This window comes from Manis pentadactyla, chromosome 10 (assembly GCF_030020395.1).
Source record: "Manis pentadactyla isolate mManPen7 chromosome 10, mManPen7.hap1, whole genome shotgun sequence".
Taxonomy (NCBI): Eukaryota; Metazoa; Chordata; class Mammalia; order Pholidota; family Manidae; genus Manis; species Manis pentadactyla.
The window spans coordinates 5,741,555-5,764,807 of record NC_080028.1 but is presented as its reverse complement, the minus strand read 5'-3'; the positions used below and the strand labels follow the sequence as shown (position 1 = coordinate 5,764,807).

The following is a 23,253-nucleotide window of genomic DNA, read 5'->3' as shown; positions in this document are numbered from 1 at the left end:
TCTCTGAAGTCTTCCTGGTGCCAAGCAGAATTCGAGTGCCCCCAGCTCCCAGACCAGGGCTACCTTTGTTCATGACTTCCTTCCTTTGCCCTGGACTTTGGGCTTGGTCATCTTGTCTCTGCTTTGGCCCAAGGACAGACCTGAGTCTCCTTTATGTCCTGGCACCCAGCAGAGGGTCAGGTTGAGTGGGTGCTCAGGTGGCGGCAGGATGACCTGGCAGGTGTGTGCGTGCTCACGACAGGGCGACAAGGGGCTCCCACCACACAGGGCCGGCCGCCAGAGCAGAGCTGTCCTGGCCCCTCTGGGCATGCAGAGGGGCTCACGTGGGGTTCTCCACAGACTTCCACCTCTCCAGGGGCCCCACCTACTTCTGCTGCTCTCTGAATATACCCTCTCACTCATCTCCGCCCTCATGTGCACACACAAACCTCCTCTGGGACACCCTCTGCCACCTTGTCCAGACAGAAATTCTTGCCTTGAAATCCACCTGAAACATTTTTGTTCATTCACTGCCTCTACAAACACTGAGCACCTACTATGTGCCACACTTCCAATGAGCTGCGAGGGCTCCCAAAGTGAACATTACTGTTCAGGTCTGTGTTCCTTGAGCTGCTGGCATATTGGGCCTGAGCACAGGGATGGGGGCTGGGTGGAGAAGGTGATGTGGGAGCTGGGCTGAGGGGCATGGGGAGATGTGTGGCCTGAGGTTGGAGCAGGAGGAAGAGGTGTTCTGGACGCAGAGGGGCTCCGGGGGCTCTGTGGCCAGCATACCCTAAGAGGCCCCACTGGCCTCTCACGAGCCGCGGTGCCGTCTGTCCAGGCTGTTGTCTTTCCCTCACCCCGTGGCTCATCTGTCTCGCCTCCATGGTCAGGCGACAGCCCTGGCGTGTGCCTTGACCTCTCCTGACAGGTAGTCTGCTTCCTGGATCTCCCGGCCTCCGGCCTCTCCCTCCCAATCCCAGCAGCCACTGCAACCACTCTACTCAGAACAGGACACAGCACCTTGGCACCAAAGATCAAGTCCACACAGGGTCTCCGGGCCAGGTCCCCCCTCCTCACGCTGCAGCGCCCAGCATGAGCACATCTAGACGCTGGGCCTGGGGGGGACAGTCCTCAGCTGTGCCCGTCTCCGCTTGGTGCACCTATCGCCGGGGCACAGGCAGCCCCCGCCAGCAGCTGAAGGGTCGTGTCTGGGGTGGGGCCGTGTGCTCGCTGCGACGCATATCGCTGTGATGCATATGGTTCTGCTCCAGCCTGAAGTGCCCGCCATGCTGACACCAGCGGGCGGGAGGCTGACCTGCTCTGAAGAGGCCTCTGCAGGAAGGACTGTGGTTTGCCCCTGAGGTTCACTTTTTGGCCAAGGTGCTGGTGTTTGTTTTTACTAATAGCTGGCTGTTTGTTGGACCAAGAATCCAGGTTTCTAGTTATTTATAATAACTAAAAATTACTTCTGGATCCAGTTTTGGCTTTTTTGTTTCCCATGAATGTTTCACAATTTGAAACAGACACTCTTGTGTTCTACCCGGACCCCACCCATGTTTCCCGGCTGCCAAGAGCCTACTGTGTGTTAGGCCCTGTGCCCAACCTCAGCATCCCAGCTCCCACTGGGGGTCTGGGAACAGAGACAGAGGCACCCACCCATCTTAGGAACCAAACTTGACCTCCAACCCTGAGAGCTGCCTCCTCGTCCCCGAGGGCTGAGGCCCCAGCCCTCCCTGAGCTTCTTTCAGAAGGAGGCTTAGGAAGAAAAGCCTCTTGGCTATCGAGCGGCTCTTGCAAAATTGCATTTGATGAGTTAAGTGTAAATAAATGAGAACCAGATGGATTAGATTTCGGGTAAAATACACATGGGTCTTAGAGCTTTGGGGCCTGGGTTCTGCCAGATCCGGGACACTCCCTGAGCTGTCAGGCAGACGGGAGGAGTGAGTGGGGTCTCCAGAGACCTGTCTGCTTCCTGGTCTGGGCACCAGCGGGGGCCTGCTCTGGGGCTCCTGACAGCCCAGCAGGTCAGCTGTGTGTGCAAGACACAGGGTCTCCTGTTGCAGCCCTGGTCTGACACGGAGTCCCTCAGGCAGGCCCAGCTCAGGGCTGGGAGCCGAGGCACGAGCGTGGTGGGGTTGGCTTTCCGGACAGGCAAGCCCACTGCTCACATCCAGACCTGAGCAGCCAGGGCAGATGGAGCTCAGTGGGGCTGCTGGCCTTCAGGGTCTGGGCACCACAGCCCTTCAAGCCCAGCTGCTCCCTGTGGTCCCCCCGAGACGGCTGAGCAGCACTGAGCTTCTCTAAGGACTGGAGTTGCTGCTTAGCTCCAACTGCCGACTGTTCTGCCTTGTGATAATTGACACCACGTCTCCCTGGGACCATGACCTACACCTACAGGCTCTAGCTCTGCCCTGCAAGTCACACCAGCTGGAGTACAAGATTCAGTAAGTAACCTGCTGTGTGCCCTTGGGCCTTGGTCTCCTCCTCTATAAAACACGGTAACACTACCTGCCGTTGCTCTGGGAATGAGGAACCGATGGGGGCAAAGCACTTAGCACGATGTCTGGCACACGCGAACTGTTAAGAACGTCAGCAACTGTTGAACAAAGTCACTTGGGGGAACAGTAAAGTCCCTCCAAATTGGAAAAGCGATGACAAACCACATCTGAAGGGAGAGCGCCTCTTGCCTCAGCCTTCTGGTCCCCCAGCAGAGAGGCTTCTGCTTCAGGACGCAGAGCCACGTGCTTGGCCTGCTCAGGTGCGAGACAAGCCTTACTCTCTCGTGCTCTTCACTCACTATCTCTTCTCTCTCTCCCACCACCCCCTCTTGTTGTTCACTGTCGTAAAGGGTATGTGTCAGTGGTTCTCATTAATACTCACAAGGGTGTGCAGACATCATCAAAATCTAATTTCAGAACATTTCCATCACCCCAAAAAGAAGCCTTGTGCCTGCTATCAGTTAGTCCCACTTCTCCTCTCCTTTCACCCTTGGGAAACACTAGTTTACTTTCTCTTTGCAGATTTGCCGATTCTGGATGTTTCATATAAATGGAATCATACAATACGTGGCCTTTTGTACCTGGCTTCTTTCACATACCATGTTTTCAAGAGTTCATCCATCCTGGAGCAGGTGTCAGGACTTCCTTCCTTTTATGCCTGAACAACATTCTGCTGTGTGGATAGACTACATTTGTCACCCATTCACCAGCGGATGGCCATTTGGACTGTTCCCACTTTTTAGCTATTATGATAAATGCTGCTATAAAATTCATGTATGAGTTTTTGTGTGAACATGTTTCAGTTCTCTTGGATATATACCTAAGAGTGGCTTTGTTGGGTCATACGGTAAATGTATGCTTGATTTTTTTGAGTAACTGTCGAACTGTTTTCCACAGTGGCTTCCCACCATTTTACATTTCCACCAGCAAAATATAAGGTTTCAAATTTCTCCACATCCTCGCCAACACTTATTTTCCATTGTTTGTTTTTAAAAAAATTTATAACCATCCTAGTGAGTATAAGGTTGTATTTCATTGTAGTTCTGATTTGCATTTCCCCAGCTAATGAGGTTGAGTGTCTTTCTGTGTGCTGATTGTCCATTTGTCTATCTTCTTTGGCGAAATGTCTCTTCGAATCTTTTGTACATTTTTTAATTGGGTTATTTGCCCTTTTACTGTTGAGTTGTAAGAGTTCTTTATATATCTTGGGTAGTAGAGCCTTACCAGGTATGTGGCTGGCAGACATGTTGGTGCGCTCTGGGGCCACTACCTCCTTTAAGCAGCCTCGGGCAGCACTCTGCCCTGGGGGTGCAGTGCACCTGGGGGACAGGTCATGAGGCCTGGGCTCCTTGTGGGCTCTGTTCCCAGGATGTCACCCTGTCCCCTGGCTTTACCAGACACCTATTTGCCAAGGCTGCCCAAACCTTTAGGCCCACCTGCTCTCCCCTTCTAGACTTAAACACCTGGTGCCTGCACTTGGAAGTCCCACAGGCCCGACGAACCTAACATGGCCCGTGACTCCTAAGTCCTTCCAAGATAGCAGAACGGCAGAGAAAAGCCTGGTTCCGCCCTCAACCTTCCCCATCTCAGTGAATGGCTGCACCGCTCCCAGCTGCTGCAGCCAGCACACCTGGCAGTCACCCTGGCAGCCTCCTGTCCCCACCCCCAGCAACTGATCCCTGAGTAGGTGCCATCCTGTCAGTGCCGCTGCGAGTAAACCCTGGGCACAATGACCTCTGCTCATCTCCACCCCTGTGGTTGCCAGGCCACCCCCCCCACCCGGCCTGCCTCATTGCGGTGGCATTCCCAGTGGCCGCCCTGTCCACCACTGTCCTGCTGCTCCACACAGCGACTGCTAAGAGTGTCAACCATCTGTGCTGTTCCTGTTTGAGTGCCTCCAAAGGCTTCCTTGCTCGCTTCGGATACAGCACCAACTCCCTGCCCTGGCTGACAAGGCCCAAGTGGACTGCTCTGCCTACACCTCATACCAGCCGCTGCCTGCTCAGCGGACCGCAGCACACCGAGTCCCTGCTGTGCCCTGACCATGGCTATCTGTGCCCATTTTGGGGCCTCTGTACTTGCTGCTCTGTCCAGAGCCTGGCATGTCTGGCTCCTCCTCATTCAGACCTCCGCTCGTGTTGCCTCCTAGAAGATGCTCTCCCACCACCAACCTACAGCAGCAAGAAGTCACCCCATCAGATCGCCTGCCATCTAGCCAGGACTTCTACTCACATGTCTGCTGCTGTGTGTTTCTGTCTCCCCAGAAAATACAAAGTCCTTGAGAACAGGGACCAGGTCAGTCTTGAGTGTTGCTGTAGCCCAGGGTTTTTTAGTGCAAGGGGACATAATCCATGTTTGCGGACCATGTAATTGACTGAGAACTACAAAACATGCTTGGGGAGGCAGCTCTGGCCTGCAGGCCCTGGCTCTGGGCCTGTCCCATCAGGGAGGAGCTGGGTGGCTCCAGAGGAGCTGCCCGGTGAGGCCCGGAGCTCCAGAAGTCAACAAGGCAGGCAGCTCTAGCGGAGTCGCGGGGTCCTCGGGGGACAGAGGCCACCGGCCCATCAGGAGGGTGAGACATGGGTGGTCAGAGAAGAGCTGTCCTCATTTATTCACCTGCCTCAGCCTTGCCCAGGAGTGAGTCCCACCGTGGGGGTGACAGAGCCCACCCGTGGGAAGCTGGACATGCCCTCGAGCACTTCCAGTCGTGCACTTCATTGCCCAGTGAATGAATGGAACCACATACAGGCTCTGCCGGCACTGACTATTCCACCTGGGCAGTGCTTCAGGAAGCACATGGCAAGGGGAGGGCTTTGGGGACGGCTTTGGGGACAGTGGGATGGCCACCTGAGCGACACATCACCAACCTCTGTCTGTGCCACTGATGGCAAGACCAACTCTTCCTTGAACTTCTCCAGCATGGAAAGGAGAGGAGGCTGCGGGAGACGGAAGGGAGGCCAGGCCCCTGGGGCCCCTGCTCGTGCCAGGCATTGTCATTGCAGTGTGCCATCTAGCCTCAGCTCAGACGCCAGCTGTATGTCAACCAGGAGCTCCAAGCAGCGAGTGGCCTGCCCTTGGCCACCAGCTTGTGAGTGATAGAGCCCGCATGGGAACTGGACGATATCGCACTCCCACCCCTGCCCGTGCCCCAGTCTCTGACAGCCCAGCTGTGAACGTGATCCTGGTTGGACATCTGTGGGAGGCACTGGAATTTTTAAAAATTTCTTTTGATGGGGGTAAGAACGGAGGACTGGAAAGAGGGAAGGGGAGGAAAACCAAACAAACACATCATGGAACCAAAGCAAAGCAATTCTAAGAGAACTGCTCTGACACATCCTCAGAACCCAGCAGGCCCAGTGGGTATGTTACCTCCACAGCCTCAGGCAGGCAGAAGTGGAGGGCACCGGGGAGACGTGTGGGAAAGGCTGCACTCAGCTTAGGGGAGGCACTGGGAAGCCCACCACGCCGCCCCATGCTTCCCCATGGCCAACCCCACCCCTTCCGGCCCAAGTGTGCATCCACTTCCTTCCCATGGCACTCCTCCCCTCAAGAACCCAGCATGGCTCCCTATCACCTGTCTAATAAAACTGTTAGTTAAAAATTTGAATTTATAATGAATTTTGAAAAACAGTGAGAAGAAATGGATCACTAATCTTACCCTCCAGCTACAACTACAATCATGAGCATCTGTTTGCTTTCTTTTGTCCTGTGATAATTTTCTCCTCCTGGTAATGAGCGACTGCATCGATGACCTTTCCACCTTCGCCACTGAAAGTTGGGTCAGAGTGTTTTCCAAGCTGGGGCTCAACCTGACTGTCCTTCCTACTAGCCGCTTGTCTAGTCCTGGGGAGCCCTGCCCTACTCCTCGGGGCACTTATCTCCACTCCACCACATAAATAAGGTCCCCCAGGGGGCACACAGGGCAGCCGCAGCCCTTTGCATTTCAGGGATTATTTCCTTCAGAGGAATTCCTGGAAGTGGGATTCTGGGTCAAAGACTGTGAGCTTCCTGTGGGACGCCTCTTAATCTGCTGGTTCTCCAGCCTGGAGCAGTGAACACAACGTCAAGGCTGGCCCTTGGGGAGCTGCCCGTCCACTTGGATAGAGAGGTGGTGAGACGGACGCACAGGGACTGGCTGGGGTCAGAAGCCCGCAGGAAAAGCACAGGGACTGGCTGGGGTCAGAAGCCCGCAGGAAAAGCACAGGGATCAGGAGGCTGGGCTGAGAGGCAGGGGAGCTTCTCTGTAGCTGCAGGAGGAGCAGTGTGGGGAAAGGTCTGTTCGGTGGTGGGACGCGGGTGTGGAAGGGCCTGGTGGCTGCAGAAGGAGGGCTGGCAGCTAGGCTTGGGTCTGTGATGTGCCTAATGGTGATCTCCTGACACCCCTGCCTTTGTAGGTGTGAATCTCCAGGTCTGAGCCCGGAGAGCATTTAGCCGGCCAGGTCTGCTAACAGGTGCCTTTTCACACACGACTATCCACTCCGGAGCCTGCTCTGCTGCTTGGCGGGCTTTGCACATGCTGTTCCCTCCTCCCCATAACCCATCTCCCCCACCACCTGGTGACCTCTCACTCATTCCCAGCGGGGCGAGCCCTCCCCAAGATTTGCTGTATTGTTAGTTACCCCAAGGATGCCATGCTGGATGTGTTTCTGCACACAGCCTAGAGCAGGTGGGCATCATGCTGCAATAATCTCAGGACCCCTTGATCGGGGCAGATATGGTCACTCGGGGGGCAAGTCACTGGCCCAGAGGTGACAGTTATTCCTCCCGGGCACTTCTGTCGCCCCAACCAGACAGCCACAGCAGCCGCAGCTCCCACTCCGTGCCCACAGGCTGCCAGCTCCCTGCATCCTCGGCTACATGACTACACAACAGTGAGAAGATTCTGATGGGAAACTGCGGGGAAAGGGGACAAACATCAGTGCGGGTGAGAACCACAGAAAGTCAGGTCTGCACACAGATGACACCGGACAAGAACATTAGGGTATGGTAACTGTTGACCCGTTGGGGTAGTGAGCTAATGGGGGATTATTTTGTCTTTCTGTTGATTTTTCTGAGTGTTTCTGTATAATCGTTAAACATGTGGGAGATGGGTAAGTAAACAGACACTGTCAACTCTACGTGGTGAGCACTGTGACGCTGGTGGGTCCACACACAGGGCGGGGAGCAAGTCATCTTTCCCAGGAAGGCCAGGGGAGAGGGGCCGAAGGAGGGACCAGAGCATTTGGCCCAAGGGGGACAGACGGCTCTCCAGGCAGGCGGTGCACGGAGGGCAGGAGGTGCCGAGGGGACAGGCTTAATAGTCACACGGAGAGAAGGCAAGGCTGAGTGGCAAGCAGAGCCCAGGTCGCGAGGGGCCAGCTCCTGGGCTGAGTGGCCAGACTGCCCAGTGGCAACAGGGGCCTCAGGAGGATCCCACCGAGAAAGGCCTTGGCCGGGGCTCGTCCCAAATGACTCCTCAGCGTCTGGCTCCTGGGTGGCCAGTGGATGAGCCAAGGGAAGGCAAGGTGGCTGGCCTGTGGATCCTCTTCCACATTTGATGTAGTGCTTGGGGATCACTAAGACCCCAGATCAAGCAGCTGGGTCACTGCCATGGCGACCCACTTCCCACAAACGAGGTGTGCCAGCCGGGCGCAAGGCGCCTCTGCCAGCCAGGCTATTTCTAGCTGCATGTGGTTGGGATGAGGTGGGTGACAGGGAGCAGTGCTGGGCCGGGCAGTGCACAGGGCTGGCTAATGGCCACTATGAACAGCCAGGCCAGGCCTGCTGGTGCTGGGGGAGCAGCTGCCCAGATATAGCCAGGCCCAGCAAATGTCCAAGGTGACCCCAAACGCCGTCCAGGGCCCAGGCTGCTCCAGAATAAGCACGGATGCTGCCAGAGGAAGTGCTGCCCTGGAGACTCTGGGACACCCGTTTTTGTTGATAATGTCCCTTTTTAGGCACGGGGCTCAGTTCTGGCTTGGGGCATGTCTTGGAGGTAGAGTATTTTCAGAGCCTTTGCAAGACACTTACATTTTGTTTATTTCTCAGAGTTCTGCCCAAGCCCTTGGCATGGGGACGGCAAACAAGAAAGACAAAGGAAGGTGTCTGCTTGCCTGTCCTGTCCCAGCCACGGGGTGTTTTTCTTTGCTGTTTATGGACTTTGTGCAGTCCCTGCCCTGGGACAGAGCAGGACTTCTTCCCCAAGCCACCAACTCAAGGCCTATTCAGAGGTGGGGCTGGCACCAGGGGGAGCGACCACGGATTTCAGCCAGTCCTGCCAATGGAAAGGGCGGCCTCATATGGTGATGCGGTCCCTGACCTCAGCGCCCAACCAGAGGGAGCAAGGGAAGGAAGAAGCGAGGCTCCTGATGCCTCCTGGGTGCCCCCCGGCTTCCATGCCGGCCACTTGCCCACTTCCTGCGCCCCGAGAGCCCCTCCCAGGCCTGGCCCCAAACCTCTGCTGGGGCGGGGCTGGTAATCAAGGCTTGGTGTGCCTGATTCCCAAGTCTCATTCTCCCCGCAGCCGCCCAGAGACCAGGAGGAGCCGCTTCTATCACCCGAGGAAGAGGACGGGGGAGTCTGTCGTCCCCCAGGGCTAGGAGACTTCCCCAGCTCCGAGCATCCACGCGCTGCCTCGGTGGCAGGCCTGTGTTCTCACCACTGCCGAATCTGCTTCCCCGGAAGCAAACATTCTGCCACCTGCCATCCTTCTGTCACACAAATGAGCCTGGATGAGCCGGGGGACAAAGAGCTAAGTCACTCCAGAGCTCAGCACTGCAGGAGCTCCCAAAGCAGTAGGGACTTGTCCCCAGACGTCCAGTGACAAGTCAGGGAGCTCAGTGCTGAATCACAGGAAAGCCAGGGGCCCTTAGGCACCCAGGGGAAGTGGGGGTAACTCAGGGAAGGCTTTCTGGGGTGGCTGATGCCTGGGCTGAGTCCTGAGAGACAAGAGGGGTCAGTCAAACGAAGTGTTAATGAAGAGCACGGGGAAGGGCGATTCAGGCAGAAGGAACAGCAGGTGCAAGAACAGCCCAGAGGAGGGCAGGGCGTTTTGTTTAGGGAAATGAAAGTTGTTTGTTGTGCTGGAGATTACAGTTCTGAGAACAAAGGAGAGAGAGGTAGACAGGGACTGTACCTGGAAGGGACTAGGAGGACATGGCGAAGAGCTTGGCCCCTGTCCCTGAGGACATGCCATGCTGTCATGTCACCGGATCACAAGATGCTGGGGAAGAAGGGCTCTGACGCAGCAGCCAGGCGGGGGGTTCCGAGCAGTGCTCCCAGCACCCCAGGGGCCTTGCAGGGATGGGGGCGGGCTCCGCGGACAGCGAGCTTTCATCCCTGCCAGCCTCGCCTCCCACTGCAGCCAGAGCAGCATGACCACTGCACGATTCTGCTGGAAATGAAGGGCTCTGTTGCTAGAAACAAAACCCCACAAACCACCAGGCAAATCCCATCCCTTTATTTCCCCTTTATGATGGGGAGACTGAGGCACAGAAAGGCAGGAGTTTCCTAGGGTGCCCCATCAGGTCTGTGGCCCAAAGGGCCTGACTCTTGACCCCCTTGCCCTTTCAGCCCAGAACCTGCATGACCCGCTCTGAGTTGGCACCCCGCTGCCCTGCCCACACCCCACCCCACCCTCTCTCCTGAGCTGGCCGTGGGCATGAGGCTCCAGGAGCCACCCCACCCCTGACACACATCTGGGTGCGGTCCGTCCACCTCCCCGCACCCTACCCCAGGATCTCCTGGGTTCTGTAGTGATGTGGAGAGAGGGGGAAGCCTGTTTATGAAGATGCACAGTGTCCAGCGTGTTTCTTTTTCTCAGGCCAAAGAATGTCCTTCAGATTAACAGTTGTAAAAAGCTGGGAGGAGAAGTGGGCCTTAGTCGGACTTGTCCCCCAACAGCAAATCCTTCTCAGAGTGTTTATATCACCTGAAGGTAGGCCAAAGATAGGGAAAATGGGGTGGGGAGGCGTAAATAAAGAGAACAGGGGGGAAACCTCTCCAGTTTACCTTAAAAAATACTAGTGTTTATGGAGTAAGTATATGACTGTCTGAAGCTGTTTAGTTTTACATGAAAATGGTCAGCATTTTTTTTTTCCCCAGCAAGAAATGCATTTGTGCTGTTGAATTATAAAGACAAATAAACAGAGGCAACTCGAGCCTTCACTAGGGGTTCAAGGGAGCCACACGTTGTCTCCAGCTGTCCTGCAGGATGAGAGGGGGCGCCTTCAAAAGGGCCCAGGCGCTGCGGCCCTTTCATCCTGCCAGGGGCCAGCCCAGGGAGAACAGCGACTGCCCGCCGCCTGCAGCATCCGGGTGTCCGCAGAGACGGCCTCCCCCGTGCGCACCTGGGCCCTGTCCGAGTCTCCTGAGTTCCTTTCCTCTTCTTCTCACTCTGCTTGGGAGCCTCCAGTGTCATCTGCACACCCATCTCCTCATCTGAGCCTAACAGAAAATGTGTCCATTTTGCAGAGAACAAAACTGAGGCTGAGGGAGAGGTGACATGTGACAGAGCTGGGACTAGAAGCCCTATGGTGCCACACGACCCCACATCAATAGACAAGGGCAAAAACAGATGCAAGAGTCCGGGAAGGCTCCCTGATGCCGTGGAGTGGTGAGCAGGGGCTCATTCAGCAGGAGCACTATGTGGACATGAGAGGCAGTCCTCAGCCCAAGGGCTTCACACACAGCCCAGGGCCCAGGCTCAACCCTTGAATCTTCCCCAGCTCAGAAAATAACATCAATTTTCTTTAAAAAAGCATTCTGACCTTGCACGCTAAGAATAAGTGAGAATTAGGTAATTCACATCTGTTATTCTCTTGCTATGTGCCAGGCACTGTGGTATGTGCTTTACAAAGCTCATCTCTTTTAGTCTCTGCATCATGCCTATCAAATGAGCGCTGCTCTTAGCCCCACCCTGCAGATGAGGCTGGAGAGGCTCAGAGAAGGGAAGTTACTTGCTCAAGGTCACAAAGCAAGGAAATGGTGGGTCTAGGATTCAAAGCTGGGCAGGCCGATGTCCTATACTTCTTAAGGACTGGGACTATGTCATCCAGCTCCTAATTGTGAGCTCCCAGCCCAGGACATGGCGCAGGCCAGGTACTCATGAAATCTTTATGAAATGGATGAGTGTTAAGAGCTGTGCTTTCCAGGCCATCTGGAAGCTCTAGACGCTCACATTCCCCCCATACGTCCAGACCTGACTGCTCCACAGACTTCTGAACTTGCACACCATTTCCATGTGGATGGATCTCAGTCATCTTGAACTGAACTTGGCCAAACCGACTGAGTCTGCCTCCCCCCACTCCAAAATCCGGCCCACCCCAGACTTGCCCTTCTCAGCCGCAGCAGCACGGCTACGCAGAAACTCCAGGCAAAACTGACCAGTCGGTCTTGATTTCTTTCCCTTACTTCTTACATCTAATGCATCAACAATTCCCATTGGCTCTGTTTTCAAAATGTGTTCTGAATTCAACCGCTTCTCATACGTCTACCACTGTCACCTGGACTGAGCCACCAGTATCTCTGACCCAGACCCCTATGGTCATCTTCACCTCTTATGCCCTGGAACACACTGTCTACTTAGCAGCCAGAAGGTAAATCCCTCTATATTGAAATGCCAATCAGATTATAACAATCTCTAGTTGAAATGTCTCATAGCTTCCCAGTTAATTTAGAATAAAATTCCAGCTCCCTTCTGGGGCCTATACAGCTGGCAGGCATAACCCGGCCCTGCCTGCTCCTGCCCTTGTCTGCAGTCGCCCTCCCTCTCTCCTGACCCTCCAGGCACGCTGACCTGTTCCCAGACTCTCATCTGTGAGATGTGCCCATCTGGGCTCCTGCACCTGCCTGGACTCCAGAAAAGTTGCTTTATTAACCAGATCACTATTTTCCCTGATGCATGAAAATAGTCAGCATTTTCTGCCTGGAGGGAAGATCTTTCCTAGAGTTGCAAATGGCAGCTTCTTCCTCCTCACTGAAGCCCCTTCACCGTGTCCCCAACCCCTGAAACGTGGGTGGACCTTCGTAACTGGCTTGACCAGGAGTTTGGTAGAAGTGACTTCCGAGGCTAGATGGTAAAAACTCCATGCATTTGTCCCTTGTTCTCCTGGGACCGGCCTCCGTGCTGCGAGGAAGCCCACCCACACCCACGTGCAAGGGCCACATGCAGAGGCTGCCCACGAGCATTCTGGCCAACAGCCAGTGTCAACCACTAGGCAGCAGCAAAGAGGCCTCCAGATGATTCCAGCCCCTGTCAGCAAGTCATCCCCAGCCTTCACATCTTCCCACCTGAGGCCCCAGACACGTTGGGGCAGAGAGGAGCCACCCCTGCTGTGCCCCGTCTGAATTCCTGACCCGCGGAGTCCGCAAGCTGAATAAAATGGTGTTTTACATGCAGGACAGTTTTTTATGCAGCAAGTTGGCATGCCACTCTATCCAGTGCTTCTCCCTTCCCACCATCCCTTTCATCACATTAGTTTGTTGCTTAATTTTTCACTGGAGTCAGTTGACTGAACTTACTTCACTGCGTTACCTGCTTCCTTGTTTAGATTGTCCCCCTGCTATGTAAGTCCACAGGCACGGGGAGTGTGTTCCTTCTGTTCATTGTATCTTCGGCACTTAAAACTGGATCTGGCACATGGCAGGTGCTCAGAACAATTTTTTTTGGAATAAACAAAAGGACGGGTCCTAGGTGGCAGGCTTTAGCGTCCCTGCTGATCCTGCCCTTTCTGCCCATCGCTAGGGTCAGGAACATTTGGTGTCCTTCTCATGAACCTGGAGTCCTGTGAGCGATGCCCCATCTACTCACCTCCATCTCTGCCGTGAGCCTGGCATGGAGGTGTGCTGAGCGAGGGGGCCAGGTTCTGAGGTACTTTCACAGATTTGTTTATTCACTCATTTTACAAATGTTTATTATGTGCCTATGACATGCCAGACACTGCACTTGATTCTGAGGAGGAAGACAGAGAGGTAAACAAGACAACTTCTGCTCTAGTGGAAGAAGAGCCCCAGCACAGAGCCTCAGTGGAGGTGTGCCCAGTGTGGCCATAGCAGGCTCTGGAGCAGAGGCGATGTGGGGTGGGTCTCGAATACAAAGTAGGACCTCACCAGGTGCACACTGGGGAGGGGGTCATAAGGGAGCAGGGGGGACATCAGGGATGTGTAGGACTCTGTGGCTGTAGGGGAGGCTGGCCAGACGACACAGGTGGGCAAGGGTGAGGGGGCGGGGAGAAGCAAAGAGGGCCCTGCCTGAGGGACCTCGTGGGCCAGGGGGTGGCTGAACCCAGTGCTACTGTGAAAGCAGCAGGAGCCCCGAGAGAGGGTTCTGGAAGAAGAGAGCTCTGTGCTGTCACACAGGGCAAGACAATGTCCCAAGGGAAGGGAAGCTCAAGGGGACACATGGTCCTAGGGTGCTGCCTTGGCCCGAGGCAGTACAGGCTTTGGGGAGGAGGTGCCTTTGGGGTGAACTCTGTGGAGCCGTGGGTGCCCGCTTCCCTTTAAGTGTGCTGGTGTGACAGACACTGGGATTTCTGGATGTCCTCAGGGACCCCCAAACTCACAGGGGGTTCATATCTAACACCCCATGGAATGAAGCCTTTCCCAGAGCCCAGCCAGCCTCCGAGAGCGGGTGCTGCTCTGGGCTTGGGCTGGGCAGTGGCTTACAGGCCAGGGGGCCATCTGGGCTCTGGGCCCAGCTCTACCACTTACTGGCTGGGTGTCACTTTTTTTTGTATAGGTCACTTTCCCTCTCTGAGCCTTGTCTTCCTCATTTGTAATACAAAAGGGGACACTAATGGCTTCTGCCCATGGGTGCTACGAGGCCTGAGAACATGATTACAGCACCCTGACAACTTGGGTGCGTGGCAGAGGTGTCCCCAAAGTGCCTGTCTCTCCCCTAGGTGGAGTCACTCACCTAGCACAGGGCCAGGCAGACAGGAAGCGCTCAATGAGTATCAATGGGAAAATAGTGATCTGGTTAATAAAACAACTTTTCTGCTGAGTCGGGCTACAGAGGACTTCTCTTCATCAGGGAAAAAAAGTGCTGAGAAGCAAGTTCAAAACTCAAACTGGGAGCAACTTGAGAAACATATTTTTCAGTAAGTCAAGGTAAAGATTGGGGTCGAAGAAAACATCTGGCTAAGTGAACTAATGGCTTTAGAGAAAAAGGACCCTTGCTTTGTGGAGACAGGAAAAAACTATCCACTGCTGGTTTTAATTTAGGATGAAAAAAGTCTTATTCTATTAGCCTAAATATTGCTCTTATGTCCAATTGCATGGAGTTTGGAATAATATTTTTCAAACAGAACTACTGCTATTTCAAGTAATTACAATGCTAAAAGCAGTCATTTGGGGTTGAGCAAGGATCTCCTCATGGTTTCAATTCCCTCTGGTGTCATTTTCTGTTATATTTGAGAAATTCCTCAATAAAGATGTCAAATAGAGAGAGGGTTTTGCTCCCTGGAGGGCAGATTTGGCCACCTTCCAGGGCACAGTCCTGGCAGCACATCTCCACAAGAAAATAACCTCGTTTGCTCAAAAGAAGAGAAGAGGCTCAACCGTGCAAACTCAGGCAAGAATAACCCTTAAGCCATCAGACTCATTTCTCCTAATTAACTCAGAATGCTTTTCAAACTCTGCTGACCGGGATCTACGCCAGCCATCATCCTGAAGAAATTCAGTGGTGGCTGAAAGAGAAATGTTACAACCAGAGAAGACTTCTGACCCAGACTTCTGGACAAAAAAAGCCCAGAGATGTAAATGGGCCTAACTGCCCTCATAAGTGATGGGCTGTGGGGTGGGGCTCAGCGTGACTGACCAGAGACAGGCAGGGCAACGGAGGCAGTGAGAATCCAGAACCTTCCGACAGTTTGGTCAGGCTCCACGGCCGACACCTGCCAGGGGCCAGACCTAGAAGCTTCATTAGGAAGCACAAACACAATTCATACTGAGACCAAGCAGGTGATTAAATGCCCAAAGCTGACTGGTTGTGAGCAATAGGGAGTGGTGAGGATTGCAGCAAACAGGAGAGTACCCAACCCCTCCAAAGGGGACAGCTGCCACTGCCACACTGAGATGTGGGCAAGAGGTGCCTCTGCTCTGGGCCCCATGCTCTGGGGGTTCCCTGCTCAGGCCCCTCATGCTGCTGAAGCCCTCCACATGGAATAAGGAGTCCACGGTAGGCCATGTGTACTTGGAATACGTACCCACCCTTCTAGACCATATTCTGGGTATTTAAGACCCTACATTTCTCTGTCCAAATGGCCCCAAGCCTGTCTGTTCTCAGACAGACAGATGACACTTAGGACAAAACAGTGGCAAAAGGAAAGCTGGCTTGGGGGCAAGAGGCCAGAGCGTGAATGTTCCACCTGGCACATCCTAAGGCTCCCTGGGGTGCAGGATGGGGCCGCAGATGAAGAGCAGGCACCACCCACATCACCGCTTCCTGGCACAAAACTCCAAGGCGTCCAAGAGTTCCAGATTGCATTCTAGCCTTCTCGATCATTAGGAAGGGATGATCTGTCAAGGCATAATAAATATGTCATCTGGGTCTGAAGCTCTGTCACTGTACCTATTTAGCCATGCAGGATATGGGCTTCCGTTTGCACTCCTGCTCACATCTCACAGACGTCAGGGGCAGGGTGACTGTGGCCAAGCAGGAACAATGCTAAAAATAGCGATTTTTACATGACATCCCTTGATTTTTAAATGCAGACAAGTCTTTCAATAATAATGATGGTGACAGTAATAATAAGAAGAATTGGGGCGGGGGTGAGGGTGGATAAACCAAATGTGTTTGCAGGTTGGATGAGGACTGAAGGCTGCTAGCTTGACACCTGCAGCCACACGGTGACAATAGCCAGCACCCGAGCAGAACTTCCCACCCATCCATCCAGCGCTCCATGTCTGCATTCACACTTCACTGCACAGTGACCTTCTGAGACAGGTGTTACTGACCCGTTTTATACTCTGGGGAACTGAAGCTTGGTGGGGTTTGAGTAACTGGCCCCAAACCATAAACTCATGGGTGGTAGTGCCAGAATTTGAGCCTAAATCTTCAAACTCCAACCCTGGCTTCCTTTTAAAGTGTAATTCGTTTCAAGAAACACTCTTCAGGCCTCTGTGATCCTGACACTGCACCAGGCACGGAACTCTTGCAGCAACGTATGGAGGAGGGATCCGAGGCCCTGAGAGGTCGTACAGTCAGTGTGGGTTGGAGCCGGTTGGAACCAAGGTCTGAATTCTCCAGAGCTGGAGTTCTGTCCTGAGAAGGAGAAGGCCCAGACAGAAAGGAGTCTGTTGGGAAGGGGCTGCCCTCAGTTACGAGCAGAGGAGCAACAGAAAGAGCCTCTTCCCGGATGCCGTGCGTGCAGCTAGAGCCGTAGGAAGCTGCACTCTGTGCTTGTGGTGGGGGTGGGGAGAGGGGCGAGTCTTACACAGTTCTTTAAATTAATCATTGTAAAAAAGAATCTGTTGCAAAAATAATGTTGTTGAAACAAAGACCCACACAGATCCCACTCCTAGTTAGACCGGAGGCCCTGGGGGTACCCGCCGTAGCCAAGAACAAGGGCATTACAAACAGGTGGTTCTGCATAGGTGAGAATGATTAGAAGGGCACCGTTGTGTGTCTAACATGGCCCATGGAGGACAGACCCTGGTTCTGGCACCCATGAGTTCTCAGGGGCATCAAACCAGCCTGTCTCAATACATCTCTTCCATAAGTTGATGCCCATTACATTTTGCGTGCCCAGTACCAGGTACTCTGCTACATGGTCTGCATCCATGAGCTCATTCATTCCTCACAGGAACCCTACAAGACATGAGCTACAAATTCATTTTACAGGTGAGGAAACTGAGGCACGGAGGTGAAGTGACTGGCCAAAGGGCACACAGCGGATAACTGGTGGAGCAGGATTTGAGCCTGGAAGTGGCAGTTCCCAAGGTCCGTACTCCTGACTGCTGGGTGACACTGCCCACTGCCCCCCAGGGACCGTCAGCTCTGCCTCTAGGGGCTGATCCACTGCTGAAACGTACTCTCTCTAGTGTCTGAGAAAGGGGTAAAGCAGAGAGCTTATGCTTCTGAGGGGATTCAATGAGCTACCACCTGAGGATACTTAGCATGGCATCGGGCAAAACAAATGTCACACGGCCCAGTTCCTTACAATCTAATCGGAGGCTCAGCCCGCCTCTGCAGCCCCGCCTCCAGCCACTCCTGCCACCCACCCTGAGCCCAGCCTCAAGGAGCCACCTCTCTACGCAGGCTGGGCCCTCCCCCCACCAAGCTGCGCCCCAGTCTCTGGGGATCCTGCTCAACGCAGCCTCCTCTTTGAAGTCCTCCAGAAGCACGAGCCCACTTCCACCCCCACCTCACTCCATGCAGGGCAGCTCTTGGCAGACCCTTCTGGGCTTCAAAGCCTGCTGTCCAGATCCCCATTTCAGCACTTATTTTGGGTATAATTACATGTTCACAGATCTGTTTCCCATAATAGGCTCGTCTGAGACCCAATATGCATTGAACAGAAACAGGCAGGGAAATGTAGGGCTAGTGCCCCACGAGGGGGAAAAGCTCTGAAGTACGTGGGATGCACGCTCCTGGTGCCAGGCCCCACCAGGCCAGCTGCCACGGTGAAGCTCTGCTGAGCCCTTCCAGGAAGCACTACAACAAATGCCAGCCCGATCCAAATGACCCCTGGACCCCATAGTTCCCCTTCTGGGAAGAAGTGCTAAGGAAACAACTGGGAGAACAAGAAGAAAAACTTTTATGCCCAGATTCACTCGGTTCTGATGGCAAAAACAAAGAAAATCTATGTCTAACCACAAACGTGGGGCCAAGTCGCCTCCGTGGCACTGACCCCTGTTTGGTGACTATTTCCACCTTCTAGTGCCTGTCACTTCCCTTCACTCGGTCGCGTCACCCTCACACACAACCTGCTCCCATTTGCAGGGGGGAAGACTGAGACCCAGAGGTCGTGATGACAGTAACAGCCACCAGTATTGAGAGCCCTGTACCAGGTGCACATCTCAGCCATCTGGACGTCTCAGTTCCTGCTCCCAGCAGCCTGTGAGGCAGTTGCTCTTCACACATTCCCTTTGCCAATAAGCGACCGAGGCCTGGAGACATCAGCAATGCAGCCATGGCCACACTCCCACCAAGTCCACAGTCTTATTCCCTTGGCTCCAGCTGTCGTGTCCCAGGTCACTCAGCAGCTGGTCGCAGAAGAGGGCCTGGGGGACAGACACAGCGGCTCTGAGACCGTGTGTTTTCTGCCATGAGATGTTCCTCTTGCTACAGGCCACAAACCACCCCTGTTATGGGCTGAATTATGTTCCCTCAAAGATGCTGAAGTCTAACCACCACCGTTGGTGAATATAACCTTTTTTGGAAATAGGATATTTGCAGGTGATCAAGTTAAGATGAGGTCATTAGCATGGGCCCTAATCCAATATGACCGTGTTTTCATAACAAGGGGAAATCTGGAATAGAGACAGACATTCATAGAGCAAAGACAATGTGAAACCCCAGAGAGAACATGATCTACAAGCCCAGGATCACTGCAGCCACCAGAAGCTAGGAGAGCACAATGGAACAGATTCTCCCTGGAAGCCCTCAGAAGGAAACAAACCTTCAGACACCGTGACTTCAGACTGGTAGCCTCCAGAACCCTTAGAGACTACATTTGCTTTATCTCAGCCACTCAATTTGTTATGTTGTTACAGCAGCTCCAGTTACTAGTCACAGCAGATTGTGAGGCAACTAGGAAAATGGTGAGAACACAAGAGCCCTGGCCAGGTAAGAAACACCTGAGGTGCACACGACATTAAAGGGACATCAAGGGGCAGAACCCTGCCAGCCACCTGATCGCCACTGCAGTGAAATCACATGGGGGTGCAGAGAGAAGACTGAAAGCATCAACTAAGATGCTTCTCAATTTTTTTCCCTGTTCTATATTTTTCCAATGTTTTCCAGCATACTTGCATTACTTTTATAAATTTTGTACAACTGGCTTAAAAAATATATTTGAACCACGAGAATCTGGAGGTACTTAAGAATCCCTGTTATAGGCTGAACTGTGTCCCCCCAGATTCCTATGGTGCAGTCCTAGCTACAGTACCTCAGAACGTGACTGTACTTGGAGATTGGGCCTTTTGAGAGGTAATTAACTTAAAAATGGGTTGTTAGAATGGGCCCTCTTCCAATATGACTGGCATCTTTGTAAAAAGAGAAGATTAGGACACAGAGAGGACACACGCACGCACAGAGAGACGACCATGTGAGCACACAGCCAGGACGAGACCGTCTGCAAGCTGAGGAGCGAGGCCTTAGACAAAACCAAACCCGCCAACACCTTGACCTTGGACTCCCAGCCTCCAGAGCTGTGAGAAAACAAATTCCTGTTGTTTAAGCCCGCAGTCTGTGCTGTTTTGTTCTGGTGGGCCTGTCAAACCAACGCAAGGAACCAAAGCAGGGCAAGCCTTCCCACGGCCCCCAATGCTGCAAGCTGCTGCAAAGGACAGGCAGGGCGCAGCAGTGTCACTCACCCAGGCAGTTGTGTCCATCGTGCGCCAGCATGAAGCCATCAAAGCAGGTGCACCTGTAGTTCCCGGGGATGTTGATGCACTCGTGGACACAGCCCCCGTTATAGTAGTCATTCTCACACTCGTCAATATCTGCAAATTGAGAGGCGTGAGAGATGTCAGAGGAGAGACATGGAGAAAAAAGGAAGAGCATGGGGGGCCTCTCTCCCCCCATGGCTGAAGCCATCAGGAGTGGCTCGGGGATGACTCAACAGCTATTCACTAAACAGCTATTCACTAAACCTTGCTGAGGGCTGGGGTCCCAGAGGAAATAAGGATGAAGAGCCTGGCTCTGCAACAAGGCTGGCCACCCCCTCGCAGAGCAGGGCCACGTGCCAGGCATGTGGAGGTTGCTTTCCAGCTCTCAGCACAGTGAAGCAGGCAAGATTCACACCCTGCTCTGTCCCCCTCCGGAGCCTCTCAACAATAACAGCACACAGGGACCTTGCCTAACATCCTCCCAAATTGGCTCTCTTCCGCCCAGAGATGGAAAGCTCACTGCTTGTGAAGCAGAGTATTGAATAAAATGTGTACACACCACTGAAACGTGTAAACTCTGAAATGAGAGAAAAGTCCATATATTCCCCCCAAATAGTTTCCTCCATACTAGCTAGCATCTGAAGCCTGAATTTCTACTGCTCCAATTTCCTTGTTATACAGAGGCTTCTGTCTCAAAAACAATGGTCAATAGCCTTTGTACAGGTCACCCTTTTTGCTGTTTTAAGTCTTTTTCAACATTTCGCATCAGGGGTTAAAGGGCTATCAGTTCGGGAGTTCCACAGAGATTTGAGAGACCATGGAGAATAACAGGAACAAACCTAGTTAACATTTAACAAGCTGCTTCTTAATCAAAGTCCACGGCAACACCATGCCATTACTTCTTTAAGCCCCGCTAACTCACTGATGTAGGCACCACCGTCGTTATTCCGAGTTTACAAGGGCACTGAAGAAACCGGGGCACAGGGAGGCCAAAACCTTGCCACAGGCCACACGCCTAGGAAGTAGTCGAAGTGGGATTCGAACCGGTGCAGCCTGGCTTGAGAGCTGAAGGGCGCCTAACCCCATGTCACCTCTGGGCGTGGCAGGGCCGGGGCCAGCACCCAGGAACAACGGGCAGCACCGCTGGGGGGCTTCGGCCTCCCCCGACATGCGCTCCCTGGGCTCCGCTGTCTCAGCCCATACCCACCCCGATCCCCACAGGCGATGCAGGGAAGGTGGAGCCGGAAGCGCCTGCATAGCAAACAGGAAGTACTACGCTGAGCAGAACCGGAAGCGCCCAGCTAAACAGAACCGGATAGGCCTCAGAAGAGGCTGCTGGTGTGAACCGTCCGTTTCCTCCTCGGTTGAAGAGGGAGTTTTGAGACCAGGTTCCTGCTGTGAAAGCCGAGATGGAGCCAGCCTGAAGACGAGAGGAGACTGAAGGCAGGTCTTCAGATGCCTGAGGAGTGGGCACAGGGGGCCGCACAGCTCCATGCTCTGTCCATGCCGGTCCGGAGGCAGAGCTACACACCGGGGGAAAGCCACGCGGCCAGTTCATGTTTGCGGGTGGGAAAGACCACCTGGAAGAAAGGCTTTCTCAGGAGGCAGTGAGCTCCCTGACTCCGGAGGTGACCAAGCACTGTCTGGACACCTACCTGCCCGGAACACTGCCAGCAGATGGTGATAACTTCAAGGAAACCAGCAGCATTAAAGTGTGAGAATACAGAGCCCGGGCTGTGCAGCCTACACCTGGTGCCCACCCACCCAGCCCTAATGAGGGAAAAACATGGTTTCCTGGATCTCCAGAACAAAGCCTACGGCGTCTTCAGAGGTGCGAGAGACAGGGCTTTGCCGAACCCGCCTGCAGAGGCCGTCAGCATCAGCTGGGAAGCAGCCTCAATTGTGGAAGTCACGTGAATTGCTTTTAATCATATTTAATACACTTAGACATTCAAAATAACGTTGAAGGAGAATATAAGATTTTGTTTCAAAATCTTGGGTTTTTTACGAGCACATGGCTTTAAAAAAACTAAGATACTGATTACTTTCCAATGTCGTCAGCCCTGACCTTTCATCAGAGCCTCAGCTGCACCAATCCACCTCTTCCTGGATCTTCCAGACACTTCAGAGGCAACATGGCCCAACTCAGCTCATTAACCTGCATTTCCCTGGGGTTCTCCGTCCCAGTGCATGCTGTTATCCCTCCACCTCTCCGCTGACATCTAATCACCTATCAAAGCACTTGACTTAGGTTGGATCCGTCTGAGGGGAAGTGCTCTTATCCCACGCTTGGGTAAAAGAATTATCTCTCTCTCAAGGTGTACCTCAGAAGGAAGTATGCAGAGAGCTGCTTCTGAAACATACACCAGCCCATTTCATGTTCACAGCAACCTTCTGGAGTAGGTATTTCAACTCCGTTGTAATGTCACATAGTAAATGGTAGGACAAGGATCAGAACAGAGGTCTTTTAGTCCACAAAGTCCATGTCCTTTCCAATAAGTTAGAATGATCATGACATACCAGGTATTGGCAAAATACTTTACACATGTTATTTTGCCCTTGGCACATTTATGCTATGTACTGTGAAAGTATCCTATCATCCAAATACCCATTCATCCAGTCAACCTTCTATTTGTTCCACTTATACACACCCACATACCCCACATGTGTGTGCGTGCACCTATCCATCTGCCCAAATAGCCAGCCAGCCATGCGTCCATTCATCCTAACACACATTCATCTAGTCACTCCATAAGCTATGCATTCAAATACCTACCCAGCCATCCTTCCATTTGTCTATTCATGCTAAAATCTGTTCATCTAATATATCCAGCTGACTGGCATTCTTTCCATTCATCCTATCACCTATTATTTATCTAGCCAGACATCCAGACATACATTCAAATGTACATCCATCCATCTAAATATTCAGCCATGCACCCATCTTTTATTCATCTGAACATGCATCCATCCAAACATCTAGTCACTCATCCATCCACCCAGTGCCTAACCACCTATCCATCTACTCCTGATTCAAATATCCACCTGTCTATCCAAACACACACATACACACACACAAACCTACCCATACATCCATCTATCCAGCCATTCACCCATCCATCCATCCAAACATCTATTCATCCACCCAACTATTCCTTCATATGCCTTCCATCCAAACAGCTTACAAATACATACAATATTTTCAAAACGAATAGAATGTTAGGATGAAGAAAAAGAAATG

General features: G+C 53.1%; 1 protein-coding gene across 2 annotated transcripts in view; it reads right to left on the bottom strand.

The window, feature by feature from the left end:
• The window catches only part of SCUBE1 (signal peptide, CUB domain and EGF like domain containing 1), a 122,562-nt gene that overhangs the window by 83,734 nt on the left and 15,575 nt on the right, over positions 1–23,253 (bottom strand). For both annotated transcript variants that reach the window (XM_036931446.2, XM_036931447.2), the window contains exon 3: positions 19,998–20,126. In XM_036931446.2, the coding sequence (XP_036787341.2) occupies positions 19,998–20,126 (129 nt within the window). The remainder of the gene's footprint in view (positions 1–19,997; positions 20,127–23,253) is intronic.